Source organism: Talaromyces rugulosus, chromosome III (assembly GCF_013368755.1).
Source record: "Talaromyces rugulosus chromosome III, complete sequence".
Classification (NCBI taxonomy): Eukaryota; Fungi; Ascomycota; class Eurotiomycetes; order Eurotiales; family Trichocomaceae; genus Talaromyces; species Talaromyces rugulosus.
Genome location: NC_049563.1, coordinates 1 through 22,611, shown reverse-complemented (window position 1 = coordinate 22,611; position 22,611 = coordinate 1). Strand labels below are relative to the sequence as shown.

The 22,611-nt window shown below is 46.5% G+C and overlaps 6 protein-coding genes across 6 annotated transcripts; 4 read left to right on the top strand and 2 right to left on the bottom strand.

Moving 5' to 3' along the window:
- Positions 1-596: 596 nt before the first annotated feature.
- Positions 597-1,640, top strand: TRUGW13939_04860 (uncharacterized protein; the record flags this gene model as incomplete). The annotated part of the gene is made up of 3 exons (XM_035488025.1): positions 597-858; positions 909-1,138; positions 1,197-1,640. The coding sequence occupies 3 exons, from the start codon at positions 597-599 to the stop codon at positions 1,638-1,640; spliced, it is 936 nt and encodes a 311-aa protein (XP_035343918.1).
- Positions 1,641-1,957: 317 nt separating this feature from the next.
- Positions 1,958-4,469, bottom strand: TRUGW13939_04859 (uncharacterized protein; the record flags this gene model as incomplete). The annotated part of the gene is made up of 4 exons (XM_035488024.1): positions 1,958-2,749; positions 2,800-3,745; positions 3,809-4,353; positions 4,434-4,469. The coding sequence occupies 4 exons, from the start codon at positions 4,467-4,469 to the stop codon at positions 1,958-1,960; spliced, it is 2,319 nt and encodes a 772-aa protein (XP_035343917.1).
- Positions 4,470-7,513: 3,044 nt separating this feature from the next.
- On the bottom strand, positions 7,514-9,193 carry TRUGW13939_04858 (uncharacterized protein; the record flags this gene model as incomplete). Its single annotated transcript, XM_035488023.1, has 1 exon — positions 7,514-9,193. The coding sequence occupies one exon, from the start codon at positions 9,191-9,193 to the stop codon at positions 7,514-7,516; it is 1,680 nt and encodes a 559-aa protein (XP_035343916.1).
- An 840-nt stretch (positions 9,194-10,033) lies between these two features.
- On the top strand, positions 10,034-10,599 carry TRUGW13939_04857 (uncharacterized protein; the record flags this gene model as incomplete). Its single annotated transcript, XM_035488022.1, has 2 exons — positions 10,034-10,279; positions 10,393-10,599. 2 exons carry the CDS (start codon positions 10,034-10,036, stop codon positions 10,597-10,599), a joined length of 453 nt encoding a protein of 150 aa, XP_035343915.1.
- Positions 10,600-13,016: 2,417 nt separating this feature from the next.
- On the top strand, positions 13,017-13,466 carry TRUGW13939_04856 (uncharacterized protein; the record flags this gene model as incomplete). Its single annotated transcript, XM_035488021.1, has 1 exon — positions 13,017-13,466. The coding sequence occupies one exon, from the start codon at positions 13,017-13,019 to the stop codon at positions 13,464-13,466; it is 450 nt and encodes a 149-aa protein (XP_035343914.1).
- Positions 13,467-15,509: 2,043 nt separating this feature from the next.
- Positions 15,510-20,495, top strand: TRUGW13939_04855 (uncharacterized protein; the record flags this gene model as incomplete). Its single annotated transcript, XM_035488020.1, has 1 exon — positions 15,510-20,495. One exon carries the CDS (start codon positions 15,510-15,512, stop codon positions 20,493-20,495), a length of 4,986 nt encoding a protein of 1,661 aa, XP_035343913.1.
- Positions 20,496-22,611: the final 2,116 nt, after the last annotated feature.

Genomic DNA, 22,611 nt, shown 5'->3' with positions numbered 1-22,611 from the left:
CCGAGATGGCGCACGAGTAATAGTAAACCAAGTTTATGAGAATAATAACCTCAATAATATGATAATAATTATAACACTCTTACATATTGTGTACTAAAACAATTATAGTCTTTTATGTTGATATATATTTTTATATAATTAGTCAAAATCTGCTACCCAATTGGATAACCGCAATATCGATCTATATCAAGAAACATGACGATCCCTCGTTACCACCCTTTGTTGGAGACCCTATAGGAATCTAGAATGCACCTGCGTAGCTCTTGGCATATTGATTCTCTTCAAAAATAAAATTTCGTTGTAACCTTCTCAGCTATGGTCTGATCGAGCTGTGATGTCACCATGTCATACAGTCCTTTGCGAAGTCACGCGATAGGACGGAATTTATGTGGACAAGGTTTCGTAATCATACGATGCCTCACATCGAAGCAACTTAAACAAATTATCAAAATCAATAATATATAGTGTAAGAGTATTAAGCCAACGAATTAAAGAATCAAAGCCTTGAAAAACAGAAAGATTGTCACATATGCGTGACATCAATTGATAAAGACTCGCCCACCGATCCTGCTTCTTATTTTCTTCAGATATTAACAATGGCAAGCCCAAATTTTCGCATTGCAATTGTCGGCGCTGGCCAAGTTGGTGGCGCCACGGCTTACGCGATGATTTTGCGCTCTATAGCTACCGAGCTCCTTTTGGTTGACATTGACTCGGCCAAGAGAGATGCTCAGGTTTCCGATCTCTCCGATGCGACATATATCAGTAACAGCGGTACACGCGTTAGGGCGGCCACACACCATGAGGCAGGCCAGTGTGATATCATAATCATTACTGCAGGAGCGAAGAATTTCTTAGGTAGGAAAACGTGACGGAATGCTCTGGGTTCGGAACTGATACGAGTATAGCCGAGATAAGCATTTTGCATATGTACCGTCATATTGGAATGATTCGCAATGTAGTTCAGGCAATGAGTCCGTTCAAGTCAGATTCAATATTGCTTATTGTCGCAAATCCAGTAGACCTGTTGACACAAATCGCCCAAGAAGTTTCTCGACTTCCGACGGCGCAAGTCATAGGGTCAGGCACATTCCTCGACTCCGTTCGTCTCCGCGGGCTGTTAGCCGACAAAGCGGGTGTAATTACCATTCCCCTATATCAAGTATAAGGAAACCGGTGGCTAATTATATCTCTAGGTAGCTGCAAAGTCAATAGATATCCATGTTTTGGGCGCGCAAGGTGATTCGCAAGTCGTCGCATGGTCTACAGCTACAGTTGGCGGTATCCCCATCGCTCAATCAATCCCACCTAGCACTATCGATCAGAAAGAGCTGGAGCGACAGACCAAAGATAGAACGAAGGATATTGTAAGAGCCAAACAGGCAACGACATTTGGAATTAGCTCAATCGTGACCAGCATCTGCTCTTCTATCCGCCACGACACTCGCAATGTTCGCCCTATTAGCCACTTTCAACCTGAGTTTGGTTGCTGTTTTAGTTCCCTGGTGGTATTGGGAAGAAAGGGCATTACTAGGGAGATTAATATGTCGTTTGAGAGCGAAGAACAAGCTGCTATATTACGATCAGCAAACGAACTCAAGGAAACGATGGACCGCGTCCATGAGAATTATCAGGATTAGGTCCAAATCTTTCAAATACTAAAAGTTGTTTCCCCAAAGCTATTAATGGCCATACTCTTCAAGTTTTTATCAAAACATGGAAAAAAAAAAAACCGTTTCGTTGAATATTAGGATAATTTAAGTTCACTTTTCCCCTTTATTTTTTGATCTACATCTATTATCAAATTGGACTAGTTTTCACAGGTGTCTAATGACACCAAAGTATGTAAAAATGCTAATTTATAGAGCACATACAATTTTATATCGAAAAAAGCATACTAAGGAACATAATGACATATGACTGTTTTCGTAAGTTACATGTGACAGTGAACAAGAGCTTACATGCCCCCTTCACTAGCAACAACATGTCTCTTCACTGCAACAAAGCTGTCTGGACTGACTGATATGCAGTTAATTCCAGATTCGACCAGGAACCTGGCAAACTCTGGATGATCACTGGGAGTCTGTCCGCAGATACCAATCTTGCAATTCCTTGCTCTGGCGACGGAAATAACCTTACCTACCATCCACTTAACTGCCGCATCTTGTTCATCAAACAGACCAGCCAACTCGCCTGAATCACGAGCAACACCGAGGGTCAACTGGGTCAAGTCGTTGGATCCGATGGAAAAGCCATCAAAATGGCCAGTGAATTGTTCGGCCAAGATAACATTTAACGGAATTTCACACATGACGTACACCTGGAGACCGTTCTCACCGCGTTTAAGTCCGTTTTCGGCCATCACATTCAGCACCTTCTTTGCCTCTTCGACTGTGCGGCAGAAAGGAATCATAACAATAGCATTCTTGAATCCCATCTCATCTCGGAGCCGTTTAACCGCAGCACATTCAAGTGAAAACCCTTCTTTGTAACGAGGGGAGTAGTAGCGCGAGGCGCCTCGAAATCCAAGCATCGGGTTGTCTTCCTCCGGCTCGAATTCAGCGCCACCGGTAAGGCCAGCATACTCGTTGGTCTTAAAGTCACTCATCCGGATAATAGCCGGGTTGGGATAGACCGCGGCACATAGGGCGGCAAACCCTTGCGAGAGTTTGTCTACAAAATATTCAGGCTTGTGTTTATATGTTGCCGTGATCTTGGCGATTTGATGTTTGGCATTTTTGTCCAAAAGCTTGTCAAAGTGGACCAGTGCCATTGGATGTACGCGGATTGCATTGTCACCACAAACTCCATTCGCGCAAGGCCAATGCCGTCAGCTGGGAGTCGCCACCAACGGTATGCAGCCGCTGGGTTTGCAAGGTTGAGCATGACATTTGTTCGAGTGTGACGCAGCCCAGTCAAATCAACCGTCTCAGCAGTTATATCTGAGATTCCGGCATAGACAAAGCCGTGATCCCCTTCGGCACAAGAGACGGTAATATCTTGGCTCGTGTGTAGCACGTAGGTGGCGTTGCCTGTACAAACTATGGCAGGCAGTCCAAATTCACGACTAACAATAGCAGCATGCGAAGTACGTCCGCCATGGTCCGTAACAATCGCAGCAGCCCGTTTCATAATTGGCACCCAATCCGGATCGGTGGTCTGTGTGACCAGGATCGAGCCGTCTATAAACTCGTTGATACTCTCAATCGACTCAAAAAGACAGACTCTTCCAGTTACGGCGGCATCTCCAATTGAGAGACCGGTAGTCAATAGACGGCCTTTGTCTCCGACTTTATAGGTTGTAAAAGCTGCCGCCGCGTCCCGCCGCGAATGTACCGTTTCTGGTCGAGCCTGGACGATAAACAACTCGTTTGTCAGTCCATCTTTGGCCCATTCCATATCCATGGGGCAGCAATATTGTTCTTCTATCCTGCAGGCCCAACGACTCAGCTGCAGTATTTCTTCATTACTGAGCACAAACGACGCTCGTTCTGTTTTGGAGGTGGGCACATTACGCGTCCTGGTATTGTCATCACTGTAAATCATTTTGATTGTTTTGTCACCGCACTTCTTGTCGATAATCGGGACCAGTGTGGGCTCTTTTAAAAGGGGCTTGAAAACTTGATATTCGTCAGGATTGACAGTTCCTTGAACGATATTCTCGCCTAGCCCCCATGCCGCATTAACGAGCACAACTTTATCGAATCCACTCTCGGTGTCAATGGAGAACATGACTCCGGAGCCGCTACAGTCGGATCAGACCATACGCTGTATTCCAACGGAGAGAGCGATTCTCATGCTGTCGAACCCTTTTGCTTGTCGATAGCTGATCGCTCTGTCCGTGAAAAGAGACGCATAGCAGTGCTGGCACGCTCTTAATAGCGCATCCTCACCTGAGACATTCAGGTAGGACTCCTGCTGACCGGCAAAGCTTGCATCGGGGAGATCTTCTGCTGTGGCGCTGGATCGAACTGCGACATCTAGGTTCTGAAGGCCTGCCTTTACCGACAGCTCGCGATAGCCTTCTCTGATAGCAGCCGCCACATGCGTTGGCCAATTGCCTCGAATGAATAGATTGCGCACTGAGTGGCCAGTTTCGGACAGAGTCGCAATCCCGGATTGCCAGTCGGCTATCAATATGGTAATCTTCTCTTGCATGTTGTTCTCATCTATGTAGTCCCAATACGCGTTTGATGTTGTTGCGAAACCTGGTGGAACGGCAATACCTTCTGCTCCAAGACTGCTGATCATTTCTCCTAGAGACGAATTCTTTCCTCCCACGAGTGCGACATCGCTGCGTTGCAGAGTCTCAAAGTTACGAACTAGAGATGTACCACTTTCAGAGCTGTTTATCTTGCCGATTTAAGCAACTAGCTTCTGTAGAAATGTATAATATTGATGAAAAAGAATGGGTATAATGTCGCTGAACGAACATAATATCCGGCTGAGATGGTAGGAAATATATCCATTTGGGGGTCGGGTCGTTATTTGGTGTGCGACTGAGTAGATTTAACTTTCCAAGATCATGTGCATTGTATTGTCTCTCATGTAAGGTCATGCAATCCCTACATTACGTATTGCACTGCTTTTTACCAGCGTTAGCATTGCGTGACTGACCATGTGCTTTTGGTGGGAGAAGATGTAGAAGTACATGGTAAAGAATGCCTTTGTACTTATTTTTTACATTAATCTATCTGTCACAAAAGATTGTGAAATATTGCCAAACCAACATGGTTGAGCCAAGTCGCGAATATCCTGCTGATAGGACACTGTATCATGTTGCGTTGATATCCTCCTATCTGCAGAAAAGTATACATGGAGAACTTGTAAAAGTCCAAATGATGGGGCCCTATCCCGCATTGCCAGCTGCAAAGGCCATGGTATCTTTCTCCCTTTTTGACCCCTGTATATGAAAAATAATGGGTTTCTAAATACCAAACAGAGCATGATAGAACTGATGGGGAGATCATCAAGGCATTTGCGCTGATGGTACCCATTTTCGCATTCGGATCTTCACAACTCACGATTATCTGGAGGATGCTGATCTAACAGAGAACCAAGATGATGAGCGAGTTTCTGCGGATTTATGTTATGTCTCAGAGATAAAGACAGAGTTGAAAATTAAAAACCAAAAATTAATGTCGAAGGCGTATTCACAACCTAGTGTACATCAGCCAAGGAGTATGCAAACCTCGTACTGTTTTATCCGGAAGTAGGTGTGGATAGAGCTATGCCCGGTATGATAAAACCGAAGGTGCTGTTGCAAAAATTGGCGAAGATTTGATGGTAAGTCAACATACCAAACTATTGACTCCTAAACAAAAAAATATTTATGGAACACTGCTTGAGATAGAAACCAACCCTACAAAAAACCAAATAAATTTACAGGAAATATTGCTATCAATCTTGTGTTTGACCATTACTTTCAAGATGGCTTCTTATTCTTGAATACAGTCATACCTGTAAAAGAATTTGAGCAGCAGTCGACTCAAAAAATAATGATCTTAATTCCGTTCCGAAAACTCCTGACGTAGAGTTATATACATTTCTCTCCTTGAGTACTCATTATGTTAGATTAATAGTTGTTGTTCGAACATCTGAACGTGCTAGACGTGTGGAGATGCGACAGGACATATTCGCACCATCGGGTATGGAGTTATTGCGAAAGGGTCATGGTTGACATCACATTGATCGACCACTTACAGTGGCGCAAGGGCTGGGAACATGGTTACTCGCCAAGTCTGGTACAAGTCTGGTACCAGTAGGGTTGCTTTTCGCTATTTGGAGAGAAATGGTCCAGAGTGTCAGAAGTTGGACAGTGAATTTGATTGAACTGGGTTAGTGTAGATATCAGCCGATTGATTGAGGAGAACATAAGACAACCACATCGCTACTGGAGTCTTTCATGTTTGACGTACAATCGTTATGTCATAGGCTTGATCTTGGATTTTGAGTAACCTCCACCAATGATTATTCATATCGTATGATGGAACGACTATAAGGAGACATTGTACGTTATATTCGAATCGTTTAAGAATTAATTCATTGGCGTCAATACAGTATTTTAGCTTCGGATTTAAATCTTTGGGCCCCCACTGTATGCGGAATTATCGGAGGACTATCGTAATTTGCAAAAAGGGCTTCCCTTCTTCGTCTTGTGTGCGAGTGAATATCATCCTACTTATAAAACAAATTTTCAGGTCGTACTTCTTAAGTTATCGAAAGCTACGAAGATTCTAACTAAAAAGATTGTTAGATGTAGTAATGATGCGACTATCCGTGAGAACTATCTTTATGCCAAGCGGATTATTGTTGGTGAGACCATAGCATATAATTAGCTAATTATAGTCACCTCCTAATGCCGTTTCTTCTATACCAAGGCCTTGCGATTACTATTAGTCCATACTTGGTAGTAGCACCATCTTTTGGTTTTAGTTTGGTCCTGCTTGAATGGTCGCGGTCTTCAAGGCATGAGGACTTGGTCCATCTAGTTCAGACTGGTTACAATACCCTCGTGAGTGGATAAGGCACTGCTCGAGCTACAGTTATTATAAAATGTGACAAAACAGGATATGGCGTGAAGTGGCAAACTAGATAACCTTGGAGAAAGACTCTACACAGCCTACCCAGACTACAGGGTGTCCCTATATCATAAAATCAATATAAATACACTATAAGGACCACCCGAATGCGACCCCGATCCGGATCCCGCTACAGCCTATCTCGTTCTCACTAGTTCCATTTCATCTACGTAAGCTCTCAACATAGCCATTACAGGGTCGTGACATCACCCTTGAATGTCAATTTTTTTAAGCATTACCTTAGCTTTGGTATGTCGGTGGCTTTATGTAATTCTAAGGCGTCGAAACGTGGCAAGTACTCATCTATGCTTGATACCCGAAAACCCCTTGGCTTTGGAAGAGATTCGTTTGAAAGATGTTGTGTCCATGAATGTTATTTTGTCCAGACCGGATACATCTCAAATTCAAATATCAACTTGAGGCTAGCTGAAAGTACGGTTTCGACTTAATGGAAAGGGTGGCAAGCACCCGTGGTAATCCATACAACTATAAATTGTTGGATAAATATATCGATAACGAACCATCATCATATGCAGCTTTAAAAAAAAAAAAAAACCTCCTATTTATTGAGGTGAATAATCTCCAGTTAAAAAGGTAGGGACGATCAAACAAAAATTGTCATTATAAAGATAGGCCTTGGAGTGGAGATTGCTTTTACGTAACTATCTGAATTGCAGACCAAAGGCAAGTATTTACAAATATCCCAAGTCCACGAAAATCGTTTGCAAAGCGCCTATGATACCGGTGCGTGAGAAACCTGGCTAGTCCGTGATGTGAAGAGAGGTCTTAATTTTAAATATATGTTATGTGAGAATAGTTTTGTGATTTACAGGTCCTAGGAGCCTCTTTGTGATGAATTGTAATAAACGAAAAAATGACATGCGTGAAAATTTGTCGAGCATAGGAGTAGATAGTCCATTTAGCCATAGTAACTACGAAGTAATTATCGTCTGATACCCCCCAGAGACAAACAATTTCCATCCCCCGTCCAGATTGGCGACTTGATATCCAAGTTGCTTCAGAATTCGATACGCAATATAACCATGGTATCCCACTCGGGAATATACTAGAACTGGAAGTCGCTTGTGAATGCTAGCCAGGCTTTTCCGTAGCGTATCAATGGGGATGTTTCGTGAAGATGGAACATGACCCTGGGAAAAGTTCTCCGCGCTGCGCACATCGACAACTTGCCATTCCGGGATATGACCGATGAGCTGGTCCGGATGAATCAGTTGGACGTCCCCTCGTAGCACGTTGCAGGCAACGTATCCAGCTACATTCACCGGGTCCTTTGCAGGACCGTACCGAGGCGCATAGGAGAGTTCGAGCTGCTCTAGTTCGAACACAGACATGCCGGCCTGTATCGCGGTAGATAGAACGTCAATGCGCTTATCTACGCCAGATTTGCCGACAGCTTGAGCTCCTAGCAGGCGGCCTGTGTACGGTTCGAAACTGGCGCGTAGCGTAAGCTGGCTTGATGATGGATAATATCCTTCGTGGTCAGGTATACGAACAGTCACCCATTGCGGTTTATATCCAATTCCTCGAAGTCTATCAACAGACATGCCTGTGATAGCGACTGTGAGGTTGAATACCTTGCAAAGGGAGGTGCCTACATATCCTGAATATCCACTAGCTTTTCCGTAGATATGATTGGCGGCAATGCGTCCTTGTCGACTACCTGGTCCTCCTAGGGCTAGAGTGCCTGGGATGTGCCCGAGGCCACCCTCTGTTTCGATCATATCACCCACTGCGTAGATATCCGGATCACTGGTTTGCATGAACGAATTAACCGTAACGCCCCGTTTGACAGTCAAGCCAGCCTCTTGTGCAATGCTGACCCGCGGATTGAGGCCAACAGCAGTAATAATGAGGTCGGTTGACAGAATAGAACCGTTATTTAGCTCAATGTAGGAATAGTCTTCCGCATCAATTGTCATGATCTTGTGCGGCCTTGTCTGGAGAAATACTTGGACCCCGTTACGTAGCAGTTCAGTTTGCAGGTAGTAAGCGATGTCTTTGTCGACTGTATGATAAACCTGGTCGTGCATCTCAACGAGATCCACATGGAGACCAAGCCGGTGCAGATTTTCTACAGCTTTCAGCCCAATAAATCCTCCACCAATTACGGTGGCACGTTTACTTTCATTTTTCAGGGCATAGCTGCGGATAGCCTGTATATCTTTCTGTGTCCGCAATGTGAAGATGTTTTGCGCGTCCTTGGTTCCCTCAATATCCAGTCGGGCCGGTTCTGCACCTTGCGCCAGGATCAGTTTATCGTATGTAAGATCGTATATGCACTTTGTATCCTGAGAATGAACTGCGATTGTGTGCTGCGCTCTGGCGATGCTGACCAACTCCGTGTTAATGTGTACCTCCAGGTTAAACCGAGCCTTTAAGCCTGCAGGAGTCTGCACAACCAGGGCAGTATCTGTTTCGATCAAGCCATCTAGCGCGTACGGAACCCCGGAGTTCGCATGACTCACATAAGGGCCTTTTTCAATTACTGTAATGCTTGCATGCTCATCAAGATGACGGCTGCGGATCGCTGCCGTTATCCCGCTGTCAGCGCCGCCAACAACGACGATTCTAAAAGGTGCTATATCTGGCATTACAAGAAAAGAGAGATATGGTAGTTTACTTTTGTCTTCAATTGACTGTCTCTTTGAAAATGTCTAATCCTTAAATACATTTGCGCGCCACCGCTAGCCGATTACTGGCTGGCTGGAGCTCATCACCTGACCTCGAAAATCGTATGATCCATAAACCGCAAGCTAGACCCCATGTCCTCGAATGGTTTTCAGGTTTGAATTTGCCACCTCGATCCAGACCTTTGAAAGGCGATCAAATCATTTATACAGAGTTTTAACGGGATGTACTCCAAGACATCTTTTTATAAATTCAATATTGTCACAGCTGTACCCTTGACCTTCATCCATATATACCAGTTGGGAATATCGGCGTAATTAATTAATTCGTAAAACACGCATAAAGTATCTTTCCTCACCATTTATATTAATCATTGATATTCGTCATTCATTATGGCCGTTCCATGTGATTCGTTCGCTTTAACCCTGGTTCTCTACTCAATGGCCAGCCGAACATTGCCTTTCTTAACAATTGTAACGAAAGTGATCGTATTAATATGTAGCATTGGGCTGTTCCAAGGAAATATACCAAGTTAACATCCACCCCAAAACAGATTTAACTTGCATCCGAGGCTCCGGCCTGTTCCATCGCATGATATGGTAAGATCAGAGAGTTGACTCCTCTATACAACCGAAAAGTTGCGTGACACTTAGAACGATGACATCAAATTTATTTCAAAGCTGCCTAGCTAGGTAATAAATATATAAACCGTCGTATCGACATAGGCAAATTGTTTATGGGACTCACCTACATTGCCTACTCAAATAAGTTAATAAGCATGACCACCATCACAAAACTCCAACATGGGTGAGAATAAGAGCAGTATATCGTCAATTGGAAATGATCAGTGGAGCGATGTGGAAGCCTGGCTGATCGATAGTGGAATTGCATCCGTCACAGCAGCGGTGCATTTGATCAAGGATGCTGGCGTTCTAGGATCCAATACTCACATCCTAGATGAGAATACAGACTTGGGCGGGGTATGGAATCTTTCGGGAATACTCAGCAACGTTACTTTCTTCCATTTGAATGCCACGCATATTTCCATGGTGGGTGCACCGAGAACCTCCTCCGCGGTGTTCCTAGTATCGCGCAGCTAGGGAAATCTCTGCTTGATACGGTGCATAGATTTGAGGGTACCGAACGTCTGACACGGAAGTAGAGTGCTCTAACGCGAGCTGTTAAACGAGGGGATTCCGGACTAGAAGTAGTTCCCATGGAGGATATCAACATTGGGATTAAGTATCGACTGGAATTGATTAAACTGCTTCTGCAAAGTGAGGAAGAGCTAGAATCGAAGACTATTGACGGGTTCTTTGATACAACTTTCGTCGAAACAGTATTCTGGATGCTATGGTCAACAACATAGGTATCGATGAGCGTTTGATATCAGCTCCTCTCTAAAAGATAAATTATAGCTTTGCTCTAAAGCCATATCATGGCATGGTTGAGGTTTAACGACACCTCCGCAAATATCAAGAAGACATACAATATTTGAACAATCTGAAGGTTATGAACCGAACGCGATTTAATTTATAATTTCTATTCTAGGTTCAACATCATCAGGTGCTACTTTCGAATCTGATATAACTCCACCACCAATATCATCTTGCACAGATAGACAAGCGGGTCGGGATTGGGAATTGTGTGAAAAGCTCTTTTCCAAGTCCGTAAAATTTGGAAACCCGGCACTATTCCGCTCTCATGCATTGTAATTAATGGTAGTGTTTTTCACAACCACTTTCTAGGGCATGGAGATCTTTCACCTCTACAAAAGGTTGACACAGGATAGCCCAGGAACTGGGGCGCTGCTCACATTCACGCAGAGCAACTGGTTAATTACTATTAGCATCCCGCATCAGCCACTTTTCAGTAGTCAGCCAGCTGACATCAATGTAATTGATCTACGGATACGCGATAAACCGGACAATGGAAGGAAACTATATATAAAAATGCATGCTGGCATGTTCTGGGGCGGAAATTTTGTTGGAAACCCTTTCACATCTCGACTTCCCAGTTCCTTCGATACTGACTATATCAAATACTATCCCGTGCGCTATGCCGTTAGAGGCTGCTCCCTTCCTAGCACATAACTGACAAGATAGTCCTGCTGTTCTTCCTGAAGGTACTACTAACATTGCATGTGTCGGTCAGTTTGCCGAGATTCCGGATGACACTACTCTAACCAAAATACCTGAGTGTAGTGAACTGTACTACAATCACAAACTCTATTTTAGGGTTATTTTTGCTAGTTAAATTTAGGGTTAGTGTCATAGACTATAATCACGAACTTTTGTAGATTATAATCAGGTTTTGTCGCCTGATCGCCCTAACCAAAATATCTGAGTATAGTGAACTGTACTATAATCACAAACTCTATTTTAGGGTTATTTTTGCTAGTTAAATTTAGGGTTAGTGTCATAGACTATAATCATAAACTTTTATAGACTACAATCAGGTTTTGTCGCCTGATCGCCCTTAAAATTGGACTAGTTATTTTTATACTATTAAATTGCTTATCATCAAAGAATGAGTGATATTCAAGTTATCATACCGCTGTCGTGGTTAATTAAAAAGAACGGGTTTTTCAGGTTATTTTAGTTGGGATGCGACGGGCGCTAGTGGCCAGAATATATCACGTGCACACCATGACGGATCGTCAGGGGTTCTGATGTATTAGGGCATGGTTATATATAATTATATATTATCTATACTACAGATTACCATTACTATTATAGATAGCATTAGTATTTATCACATTTACCAGAGCAATTCATTATTATCATCATATATAACACATTTTTCGAGCAATTAGAGAAGTTTCCCATTATAGTATGCCGGGAGTGTCGCCATGCCATGTAGCCCAGCTAGATTAAAACATATTTACGTCACGTGCACTATTATATATCCACCACCATACACATCATATTGGCCGATAATGTTCATACATGGCCCAACATCGCGCATGACCCAATCAAGTTGAATATCCTAGCCACCCAGACCACAGCGATCCAACAGTTAATCGCGCCCATTGATGGATATCAATATTAATTGAGTTCCCATTTATGCCAATACATATGCACTACCATACCTACCATACAGCAGCATTGGATCAAGCATCATCAGTAGTCCTGGACCTGAAAGATCAGACAGCCTACCCACATAGAACAGAAATAGATTCAGCACAAGCAGGACCAGGCATGCCATCCCATTCAATACCAGCAGTTGTTTCCCATCAAGGCCAACTCGCAGTATTTTGCAATTATTCCTAAGACAGATGAAGCTATGGCCCCTAATAGTGATATATACAAGACATTAATCCAGAACATACAGGCGCATTAGCGCAGCATATAGAAAACCACAGATCAGAAGATCCAGGCCAGTCAGGTCAACAAGGCCAATCCATAGTTACAGCAAACCAAGTGGGTAAAATATTTAGAAGAGTTCAACATCCCTAATTTGATACAGAGTGTAAACCTACCCCCCGTGGATATCAACAGCCAGCCATTTATTAAGCCGGAAGCCCACGCCATTTAGACAGTCATAGCGTAGTTAGCCACAATCAGCCAGTTATCCATAATTCACCAGATTGGGATATTTATGCAGTTAGAAGCTATCCAGACTAAACAATATCAGACACAGTACATCCCATTAGAAACATACTAGGATAAGAAGTCAATCATGAAGCAGATACAGCTGTGGCAGGAGATATTAATGTTTTTTTAGCATATATAACAGCCATATAAGTGGACCAGTCCCCCGTATTGATTCATATAACAACAGCGCATGGTATGGGAGCGGTTGGTCAACGCGGTACAGATTCTATCCACCCGCCAGGTGAGCAAGGGTAAGGTGATCACGCGATCCGGGGCCATGCGGGCACCGTGGGTGGAGGAAGAGGAGGAAGAGGAGGAGGAGGAGGAGGAGGAGGAGGAGGAGGAGGAGGAGGAGGAGGAGGAGGAGGAGGAGAAAGAGAGAGATACCATGTCGATTGATTCGTTGTCCGTGGACAGCAACGAACCCGATTTTTTCAATGATAGGAGTGACGGGATAGAGAAGACAATGAAGAAGACGGCTATAGAGAGAACGGTTGATATAGATGCCATATTTGATATTAAACACCCCCTGGAGAATAAGGAGGAAGCCAGCAATATCACCATACCGCCATTAAGCCCTGTAGAGCGGGCGTATTTGGATTTTTATATCAAATTATTGAATCAATACATCACCCAATAGAAATACAACAACACATTAGTGTGTGCCGCAGCCATATTAGGGGTTTATAAAGGCGGTTTCCATACACCCGAGGATTACCTGCCTATTTTATCGTGAGTGATCAAGGTCGCGCGGTTCATAGTAGTAAAGAAAACTATTGAATTGAGTAACAAGCCTAAGAAGGAGAATACAGCTGAATTACCTAGTTCTATAGACCACACAGATTAGGACAACACATATGGTAGATCACTGCCACCCAGTTCGCCAGGCCGCAAAGGATATTTACAATAAGTGACCCAGATAATAGATCAGTTCATGGTGCGCGGATCACAAGGCCCTATGTAATAGATGTTGGATTTACACACATATAGGTTGAAGATCCATTACAACATAACCAGCGCCAGCTATGTATAGTAGCAGAATAGGAACGAGTTATGTTATAAGGACCAGCAGTTCACTATAAATAAATTTCATGGTATAATACACGCAGTGGTCTAGGACACACAGCAAATATTGATTGACGACATATTAAGATATCTGTCCGATGCCATGCTAGCCATTCCATAGGACTGTTTATATGACGACCCCAGTAATAACCAAACACAATAAAGTTTTTTACAGGACATCTAAACGTAATGGCCCATGGATAGAAAGTATTAGATATGACATTGAATCTGTCAGGACCTAGCTATACAGCATCGATTCATCTAGACCAATAGGTAAGGATTTTATCTAGCGCGATAGATAGTGTATCAGAACTGGATTACTATATTTTTAGAAAAATTGTTAATAGCTATCCAGTTCACATAGAGTCAACCGGCGTGGGCCTCCAAGTTGTTGAGCATCCAGCACGAGAACAGTCCTATAGGTGGAATCCGTAATATGTTTATCGAGGATAGCATGGTAGTATTAGTCGCGCAGTACTACAAGGATTACTAATTGAACGGTGACGTTAAGATCATCCATTGATATTTACCATATAAGGTGGGTGAGTTATTAGTGTGGTATTTGTGGTTGGTACAGCCGTTTGAGTGGGTGGTCAGTGGAAATATATATTAATGGGACCAGGTGTCCAGCTATATTTGGACCGCCCACCCATACCAAGTGAAATGGAATTCTGAATGATTATGACATATATTGCAGTGTGAGAGTGCTATGGGATTGCGTGGTCAATTATTGCATATTGCATCATATTATGAGGTTGTGATTACTATCAGCCAGCGGTATTTATATAATAAATATTGATTTGTGGCGGATGATGGAGATGACCCTAACCAAAATACCTGAGTGTAGTGAACTGTACTACAATCACAAACTCTAACCAAAATACCTGAGTGTAGTGAACTGTACTACAATCACAAACTCTAACCAAAATACCTGAGTGTAGTGAACTGTACTACAATCACAAACTCTAACCAAAATACCTGAGTGTAGTGAACTGTACTACAATCACAAACTCTATTTTAGGGTTATTTTTGCTAGTTAAATCTAGGGTTAGTGTCATAGACTACAATCACGAACTTTTGTAGACTACAATCAGGTTTTGTCGCCTGATCGCCCTAACCAAAATACCTGAGTGTAGTGAACTGTACTACAATCACAAACTCTAACCAAAATACCTGAGTGTAGTGAACTGTACTACAATCACAAACTCTATTTTAGGGTTATTTTTGCTAGTTAAATCTAGGGTTAGTGTCATAGACTACAATCACGAACTTTTGTAGACTACAATCAGGTTTTGTCGCCTGATCGCCCTCAAAATTGGACCAGTTATTTTCATACCATTAAATCGCTCGTCACCGGAGAATGAGCGATATTCAAGTTATCGTGCCGCTGTCGTGGTTAATTGAAAAGGACGGGTTTTTCAGGTTGTTTTGGTTGGGGTGCGACGGGCGCTAGTGGCCAGGATATATCGCGTGCGCGCCATGACGGATCGTCAGGGGTTCCGACGTATTAGGGCATGGTTATATATAATCATATATTGTCCATACTACAGATTACCATTACCATTATAGATAGCATTAGTATTTATCACATTTACCAGGGCAATTCATTATTATCATCATGTATAACACGTTTTTCGAGCAACTAGAGGAGTTTCCCATTGTGGTATGCCGGGAGTGTCGCCATGCCGTGTGGCCCAGCCAGATTGAAACGCATTTGCGTCGCGCGCACCGTTATGTGTCCACCACCATGCGCGTCACATTGGCCGATGATGTTCGTACATGGCCCAACATCGCGCATGACCCGATCGAGTTGAATATCCCGGCCACCCGGACCACAGCGATCCAACAGTTGGTCGCGCCCGTTGATGGATATCGATGTCAATTGAGTTCCCATTCGTGCCAATACATATGCACTACCATGCCCACCATGCGGCAGCATTGGATCAAGCATCATCAGTGGTCCCGGACCCGAAAGATCGGACAGCCCACCCACATGGAGCAGAAACAGATTCAGCACGAGCAGGACCAGGCATGCCGTCCCGTTCAATGCCAGCGGTTGTTTCCCGTCAAGGCCAACTCGCAGTATTTTGCGATTATTCCCGAGACGGATGAAGCCGTGGCCCCCGACGGTGATGCGTGCGAGACGTTAATCCAGAACATGCAGGCGCATTGGCGCAGCGTGCAGGAGGCCGCGGATCGGAAGATCCAGGCCGGCCAGGTCGACGAGGCCAACCCGTGGTTACGGCGAACCGAGTGGGTGAAGTATTTGGGGGAGTTCGACATCCCCGATTTGATACAGAGTGTGAGCCCACCCCCCGCGGATATCGACGGCCAGCCGTCCATCGAGCCGGAAGCCCACGCCATTTGGACGGCCATGGCGCGGTTGGCCACGATCAGCCAGTTGTCCGTGATTCACCAGATTGGGGTGTTTGTGCGGTTGGAAGCCATCCGGACCGAGCAGCATCAGACGCGGTACACCCCGTTAGAGGCGTACCAGGATGAGGAGTCAATCGTGAAGCAGGTGCGGCCGTGGCAGGAGATGTTGATGTTTTTTTGGCGTACGCAGCAGCCGCACGAGTGGACCAGTCCCCCGTATCGATTCACGCGACGACAGCGCATGGCATGGGAGCGGTTGGTCGACGCGGTGCGGATTCCACCCACCCGCCAGGTGAGCAAGGGTAAGGTGATCACGCGATCCGGGGCCACGCGGGCACCGTGGGTGGAGGAAGAGGAGGAAGAGGAGGGGGAGGAGGAGGAGGAGGAGGAGGAGGAGAGAGACACCATGTCGATTGATTCGTTGTCCGTGGACAGCAACGAACCCGATTTTTTCAATGATAGGAGTGACGGGATAGAGAAGACGATGGAGGAGACGGCCATGGGGAGAACGGTTGATGTGGATGCCATATTTGATATTGAGCGCCCCCCGGAGAATGAGGAGGAAGCCAGCAACATCACCGTGCCGCCATTGAGCCCCGTGGAGCGGGCGTGTTTGGATTTTTGCATCGAATTGTTGAACCAGCGCATCACCCGACGGGAGTACGACAGCGCATTAGTGTGTGCCGCAGCCGTATTGGGGGTTCGTGAGGGCGGTTTCCGTACGCCCGAGGATTACCCGCCCATTTTATCGCGAGTGATCAAGGTCGCGCGGTTCATGGTGGTGAAGAAAGCCGTCGAATTGAGTGACGAGCCCGAGGAGGAGGATGCGGCCGAGTTGCCCAGTTCCATGGACCACACGGATTGGGACAGCGCATATGGTGGATCGCCGCCACCCAGTTCGCCAGGCCGCAAAGGATGTTTGCAGTGGGTGACCCAGATGATGGATCGGTTCATGGTGCGCGGATCGCAAGGCCCCACGCAATGGATGTTGGATTTGCGCACATATGGGTTGAAGATCCATTACAACACGACCAGCGCCGGCCATGTACAGTGGCAGAATGGGGACGAGTTATGTTATAAGGACCGGCAGTTCACCATGAATGAGTTTCGTGGCATGGTGCACGCGGTGGTCCAGGACGCGCGGCGGATATTGATCGACGACATATTAGGATGCCCGTCCGACGCCGTGCCAGCCATTCCATGGGACCGTTTGTATGACGACCCCAGCAATAACCAGGCACGATGGAGTTTTTTACAGGACACCCGAACGCAATGGCCCGTGGATGGGGAGCATTGGATGTGGCATCGAATCCGTCAGGACCCAGCCGTGCGGCGTCGATTCATCCAGGCCGACGGGCAAGGGTTTCATCCGGCGCGATGGATGGCGTATCAGAACCGGATCACTGCGTTTTTAGAGAAGTTGTTGGTGGCCATCCAGTTCACATGGGGTCAACCGGCGCGGGCCCCCGAGTTGTTGAGCATCCGGCACGAGAACAGTCCCATGGGTGGGATCCGTAATATGTTTATCGAGGATGGCATGGTGGTATTGGTCGCGCAGTACCACAAGGGTTACCAATTGAGCGGCGACGTTAAGATCATCCATCGATATTTACCACGCGAGGTGGGTGAGTTATTAGTGTGGTATTTGTGGTTGGTGCAGCCGTTCGAGCGGGTGGTCAGTGGAAATATATATCAACGGGACCAGGTGTCCAGCCATATTTGGACCGCCCACCCACACCAAGCGAAATGGAATTCCGAACGATTACGACACATATTGCAGCGCGAGAGTGCCATGGGATTGCGCGGTCAATCATTGCACATTGCATCATATCGTGAGGTTGCGATTGCCATCAGCCGGCGGTATTTACGCAACAAATATCGATTTGCGGCGGATGATGGAGACGACCCCGAGGCCATGGACGAGGTGCAATTGTTGGCCGATGCCGCCGATCGTCAGGCCGGGCATGATCCACACACGGCCGGTGGCATATACGCCCGGGAGAGCCGCGAGTTGTTTGGCGCCATGGCGTCCATGCGAGAACGATATCGTGGTAGCAGTCAGGATTGGCATACATGGTTAGGGTTTGCATCATGCCAGCCGCCGTCCGACCCGGATGCCGATCCATTTAGCGCGCCCCCAGCATCCAGCACATCGTGGTTCACGGACGAGGCGCAGCGCAGCCGGGAGGAACGGTGGCAGCGGATGCAGCGCATGGATGTCGACCAGGCGTTGCGCGACATGATGGGACCGGACGCCGCATTTCGCGGGCCACAGAAGCAGATTGTGCAGGCCGTGATCCAAGGACAGAGCCCGGTCATCGGCGTGATGCCCACCGGTGGTGGCAAGAGTTTGTTGTTCATGTTGCCGGCATGGATGGCCCGCGGTGGCACGACGGTCGTTATCATCCCATTGGTGTCGTTACGAGATGATTTACAGCGTCGATGCGCGGAATTAGACATTCAATGTGTCGCATGGAACAACCGGCAACCCGCCGATGGTGCATCGATTGTGTTAATCACGCCCGAGTCCGCCGTACGTGACGAAACATTCAGCACGTTTTTAAACCGCAAGCAGTTCACCGGCCAGTTGGACCGGATCGTGATCGATGAATGCCACATCGCATTGCACGACCAGTACGATTTCCGCAAGTCGATGACGCAGTTGGGGCAGTTGGTCCGGTACCGTGCCCCCATGTTGTTGTTGACGGCGACGATGCCCCGAGAGGACGAGGAGCGATTGTGCCAGCGGATGTATTTCCCCCCCAGCACCGTGCATTGGATCCGCGCGCGTACCAGTCGTCACAACATTGCATATCGGGTGGTCCGCATTGCGCGGCCGCAGGAGCATGGCCGACGTGGTGACGTGGGAGCGGCCATCATGGCGTGGATTGAACAGGAGATCCCGCGATATTCGCCCGGCAAGGTGGTGGTGTACGCCAACAGCCGGCACCAGACGGAGCAGGTCGCGGAGGCATTGGGATGCGGTGCATACCATTCCCACACGATTGATCGAGCCGGGATGTTGAGCACATTCCGACAGACGCCCAGCGGCGTCATCGTGGCCACCAGTGCATTAGGCATGGGCATCGATATCCCCGACATCCGGTGTGTGATCCACGTTGGGCGTCCCCGATCGTTGTTGGATTATGCCCAGGAGAGTGGGCGTGCCGGGCGAGATGGGCAGGGCAGCACGGCGGTGATGGTTTTGGACGGTAGTGGTGGTGGATGGGGGGACCCAGTGACCGATCGAGATGCGGGATCATTGCGGGCATTGGAGCAGGTACAGCGGTACATTGATCAGCCATGTCGACGAGGCGTGTTCGATCCATATTTGGATGGGGAGGTGGATGGGTACCAGCGGCAGCAGTGCGAGGAGGGTGAAGCGGCGTGTGATGGATGTTGTGCGGCAGCCATACCGGTTGAGACGCAGGCCACATCACCGACCACGCAGAGTGAGACCCCGGCCATATCACCGGCCAGGCGGGTTCAGGTCCAGGCCAGATCACCAGTCCCGGCACCGGCGCGGTCCCCGAAACGAAAGTTAAGCGAGGCATTCACCATGGTGACAATGCCGCATGCCCGGCGGAGAGGATACAACGAGCCATGGGAGCAATTACGATCACACATCGAGCGTGAGGCGCGAACGGTGGATTCCATCCGGGAGCATTTTGACCGGTGGGTGGGACGATGCCGGATTTGCGCGATGCACGAGGCACCCAGCGAGCATTTCACGTATCAATGTCCCCGGGCCGAAGGCCAACAGGCGGCGGCGTGGATCGAGGAGACCATCCGCAAGGTGACCGGGAATCAACGCGAAGATGGGAGGAACGGGTATGAGGATTATGCGGTATGTTTTCAGTGCCATTCGCCGCAGTGGATATGTCCACGATGGGTTCGTGTCGATCATGGTGGATATCAGCGTACCAAAGAAGCATGTCGATATTTGGAGACGGCGGCGCACACCATGGCGCAGTTGTTGCATGGACCGATGCGGGAGGTGATCCAGCCAGCATGGGAGCGGCGGTTGGCGCAGATGCCCGGGGGAGGGGTCCCCCATGAGAACCAGGCCGCGTTGATTCGTCATTTTCAGCGGAAGTTTGGAAAACGTGGAGAGGAGCGTAGTGGGTTGGTAGAAGAGATGACGTGGATGTGTTCATGGGTCGACGATACGATGCAGGTAGATGTCGAGAGCAGTGAGGATTCCAATTCAATCATAAGCCATATGTAGATACATACACCACAATAATATAGAAATAGAGGAGGTTCCATAAGCACAAAATGCCCGTATGATGGTCAAGCAGAGGTTTGTAGGCATTGGCCCGCATGACGGTCAAGCAGAGGTTTGTAGGCATAGGCCCGCATGACGGTCAAGCAGAGGTTTGTAGGCATTGGCCCGCATGACGGTCAAGCAGAGGTTTGTAGGTATAGGCCCGCATGACGGTCAAGCAGAGGTTTGTAGGCATAGGCCCGCATGACGGTCAAGCAGAGGTTTGTAGGCATTGGCCCGCATGACGGTCAAGCAGAGGTTTGTAGGTATAGGCCCGCATGACGGTCAAGCAGAGGTTTGTAGGCATTGGCCCGCATGACGGTCAAGCAGAGGTTTGTAGGTATAGGCCCGCATGACGGTCAAGCAGAGGTTTGTAGGCATAGGCCCGCATGACGGTCAAGGCAGTTCCAAATATTTGCATAGATGCATCAGGATCAGGTAGATTATCAGAACCCAGATCAGGTATATACATGGATGAGACAGAAAGTTCAATAGGAAGGCATAGAATATACACGCATGAAGCAGGGGTTTTACCAGATCAATAAAAGCATTATTCAGTGATTATATATATTTACAGATGTCAATATAAACCAGTCCGAGGAATATATATTTTGAATATTGAATCAAGAGAGTGATATATATATACACAGATCGACATAGATAATATATATATAACAGAATACCAAAAGAAAGCGAGAAAAAGAAATGGCAAGACCAGAAAGAAAGGAAAGGAGAGTGTTGCAAAGAGGGACATCGTTGTCCAAGGCCAGGGTTCGGGTTACCCATGATGGTGCACAGGGCCCAATTGAGGCATCATCGGGGAGACGGCAGAGTGTCATGACGAGTTCGGAGAAGCAGAGGAGAAGATGAAAAGGAAAGAGAGAGGATGACGTATCGGTTGGGGTTAGGGAGAGGGGCCCATGGTGGCCAGGGTTAGGGTTACCAATGATGGTGCAAGGGGCACAATGCGGTTGTCATCCCCATGAGAAACAATTATATATAATAGAAAAAAAAGAAAGACGGAAATGAAAGAATAGGAATAGCACAAACAGGAAGAAAAATATAAAAAGTAGAAAAGACCAGAAAGACAGAAAAAATTAGAAAGGTTGAAAGAGCAGGAAAGGTCGGACAGGCAGGAAAAGGAAAGGAAAAGGTCAGGGTTAAGGTTACCAATGATGGTGCCAGGAGCACAATCCGGCAGTGATCCCAGCGAGAGGCAGTTATATATAATAAAGAAAAAGGACAGAAGTGAAACAACAGAGAAAGTAGATAAAGCAAAAAAGCCGAAAAGATAGGAAGGATAGGAAAGGCAGAAAGGATGGAAAAACAGACCAAGTAGTAATACAGTGCAGTCAGGGTTAGGATTACCAATGATCGTACCAGAGATAGAATGGAGAGAGTCAGGGTTCAGGTTATTAATGATGGTATAAGAGGTACAATATCATGATTTTACCGGCAAAAAGGTTATTATACACAGTAACCAGAAGAGAAGGACGAAAGTACAAAGAACAGAAAAAGACAGAGAAAGAGAGGAAAAGTAAACAAAGGAAAAGGAATATAAGAGAGAAAGGAACGGGACAGAAAAGGCAAAGAAAAAGAATAGGGAAGGAAAAGGAAAGACAGAGAACAGAAAAGGAATGGAAAAGAACAGGAAAAAGACAAGGAAAGGAAAAGAAAAGGAAAAGAAAAGGAAAAGAAAAGGAGAGAAAAGGAAAAGGTCAGGGTTAGGGTTGCCAATGATGGTGCACGGGGCCAGATTCGGGGTTGTCAGAAAGACCGCGAAGAGTGTGGACCAGCATCGATGCAGAAGAAAAAGACGGGGAAATGGAAAATAAAAGGAAAGGGTGTCGGTCAGGGTTAGGAAGAGGGGTCGATCATGGTCAGGGTTAGGGTTACCAATGATGGTGCGAGGAGTATAATCCAGTGGTTACCCCAGCGAGAGGCAAGTATATGGAGTAGAAAAAAGAGAAAGAGAGAAGTGAACGGGAAAGGAAAAGGAGGGTTAGGGTTAGGGTTAGGGTTAGGGTTAGGGGTTAGGGTTAGGGTTAGGGTTAGGGTTAGGGTTAGGGTTAGGGTT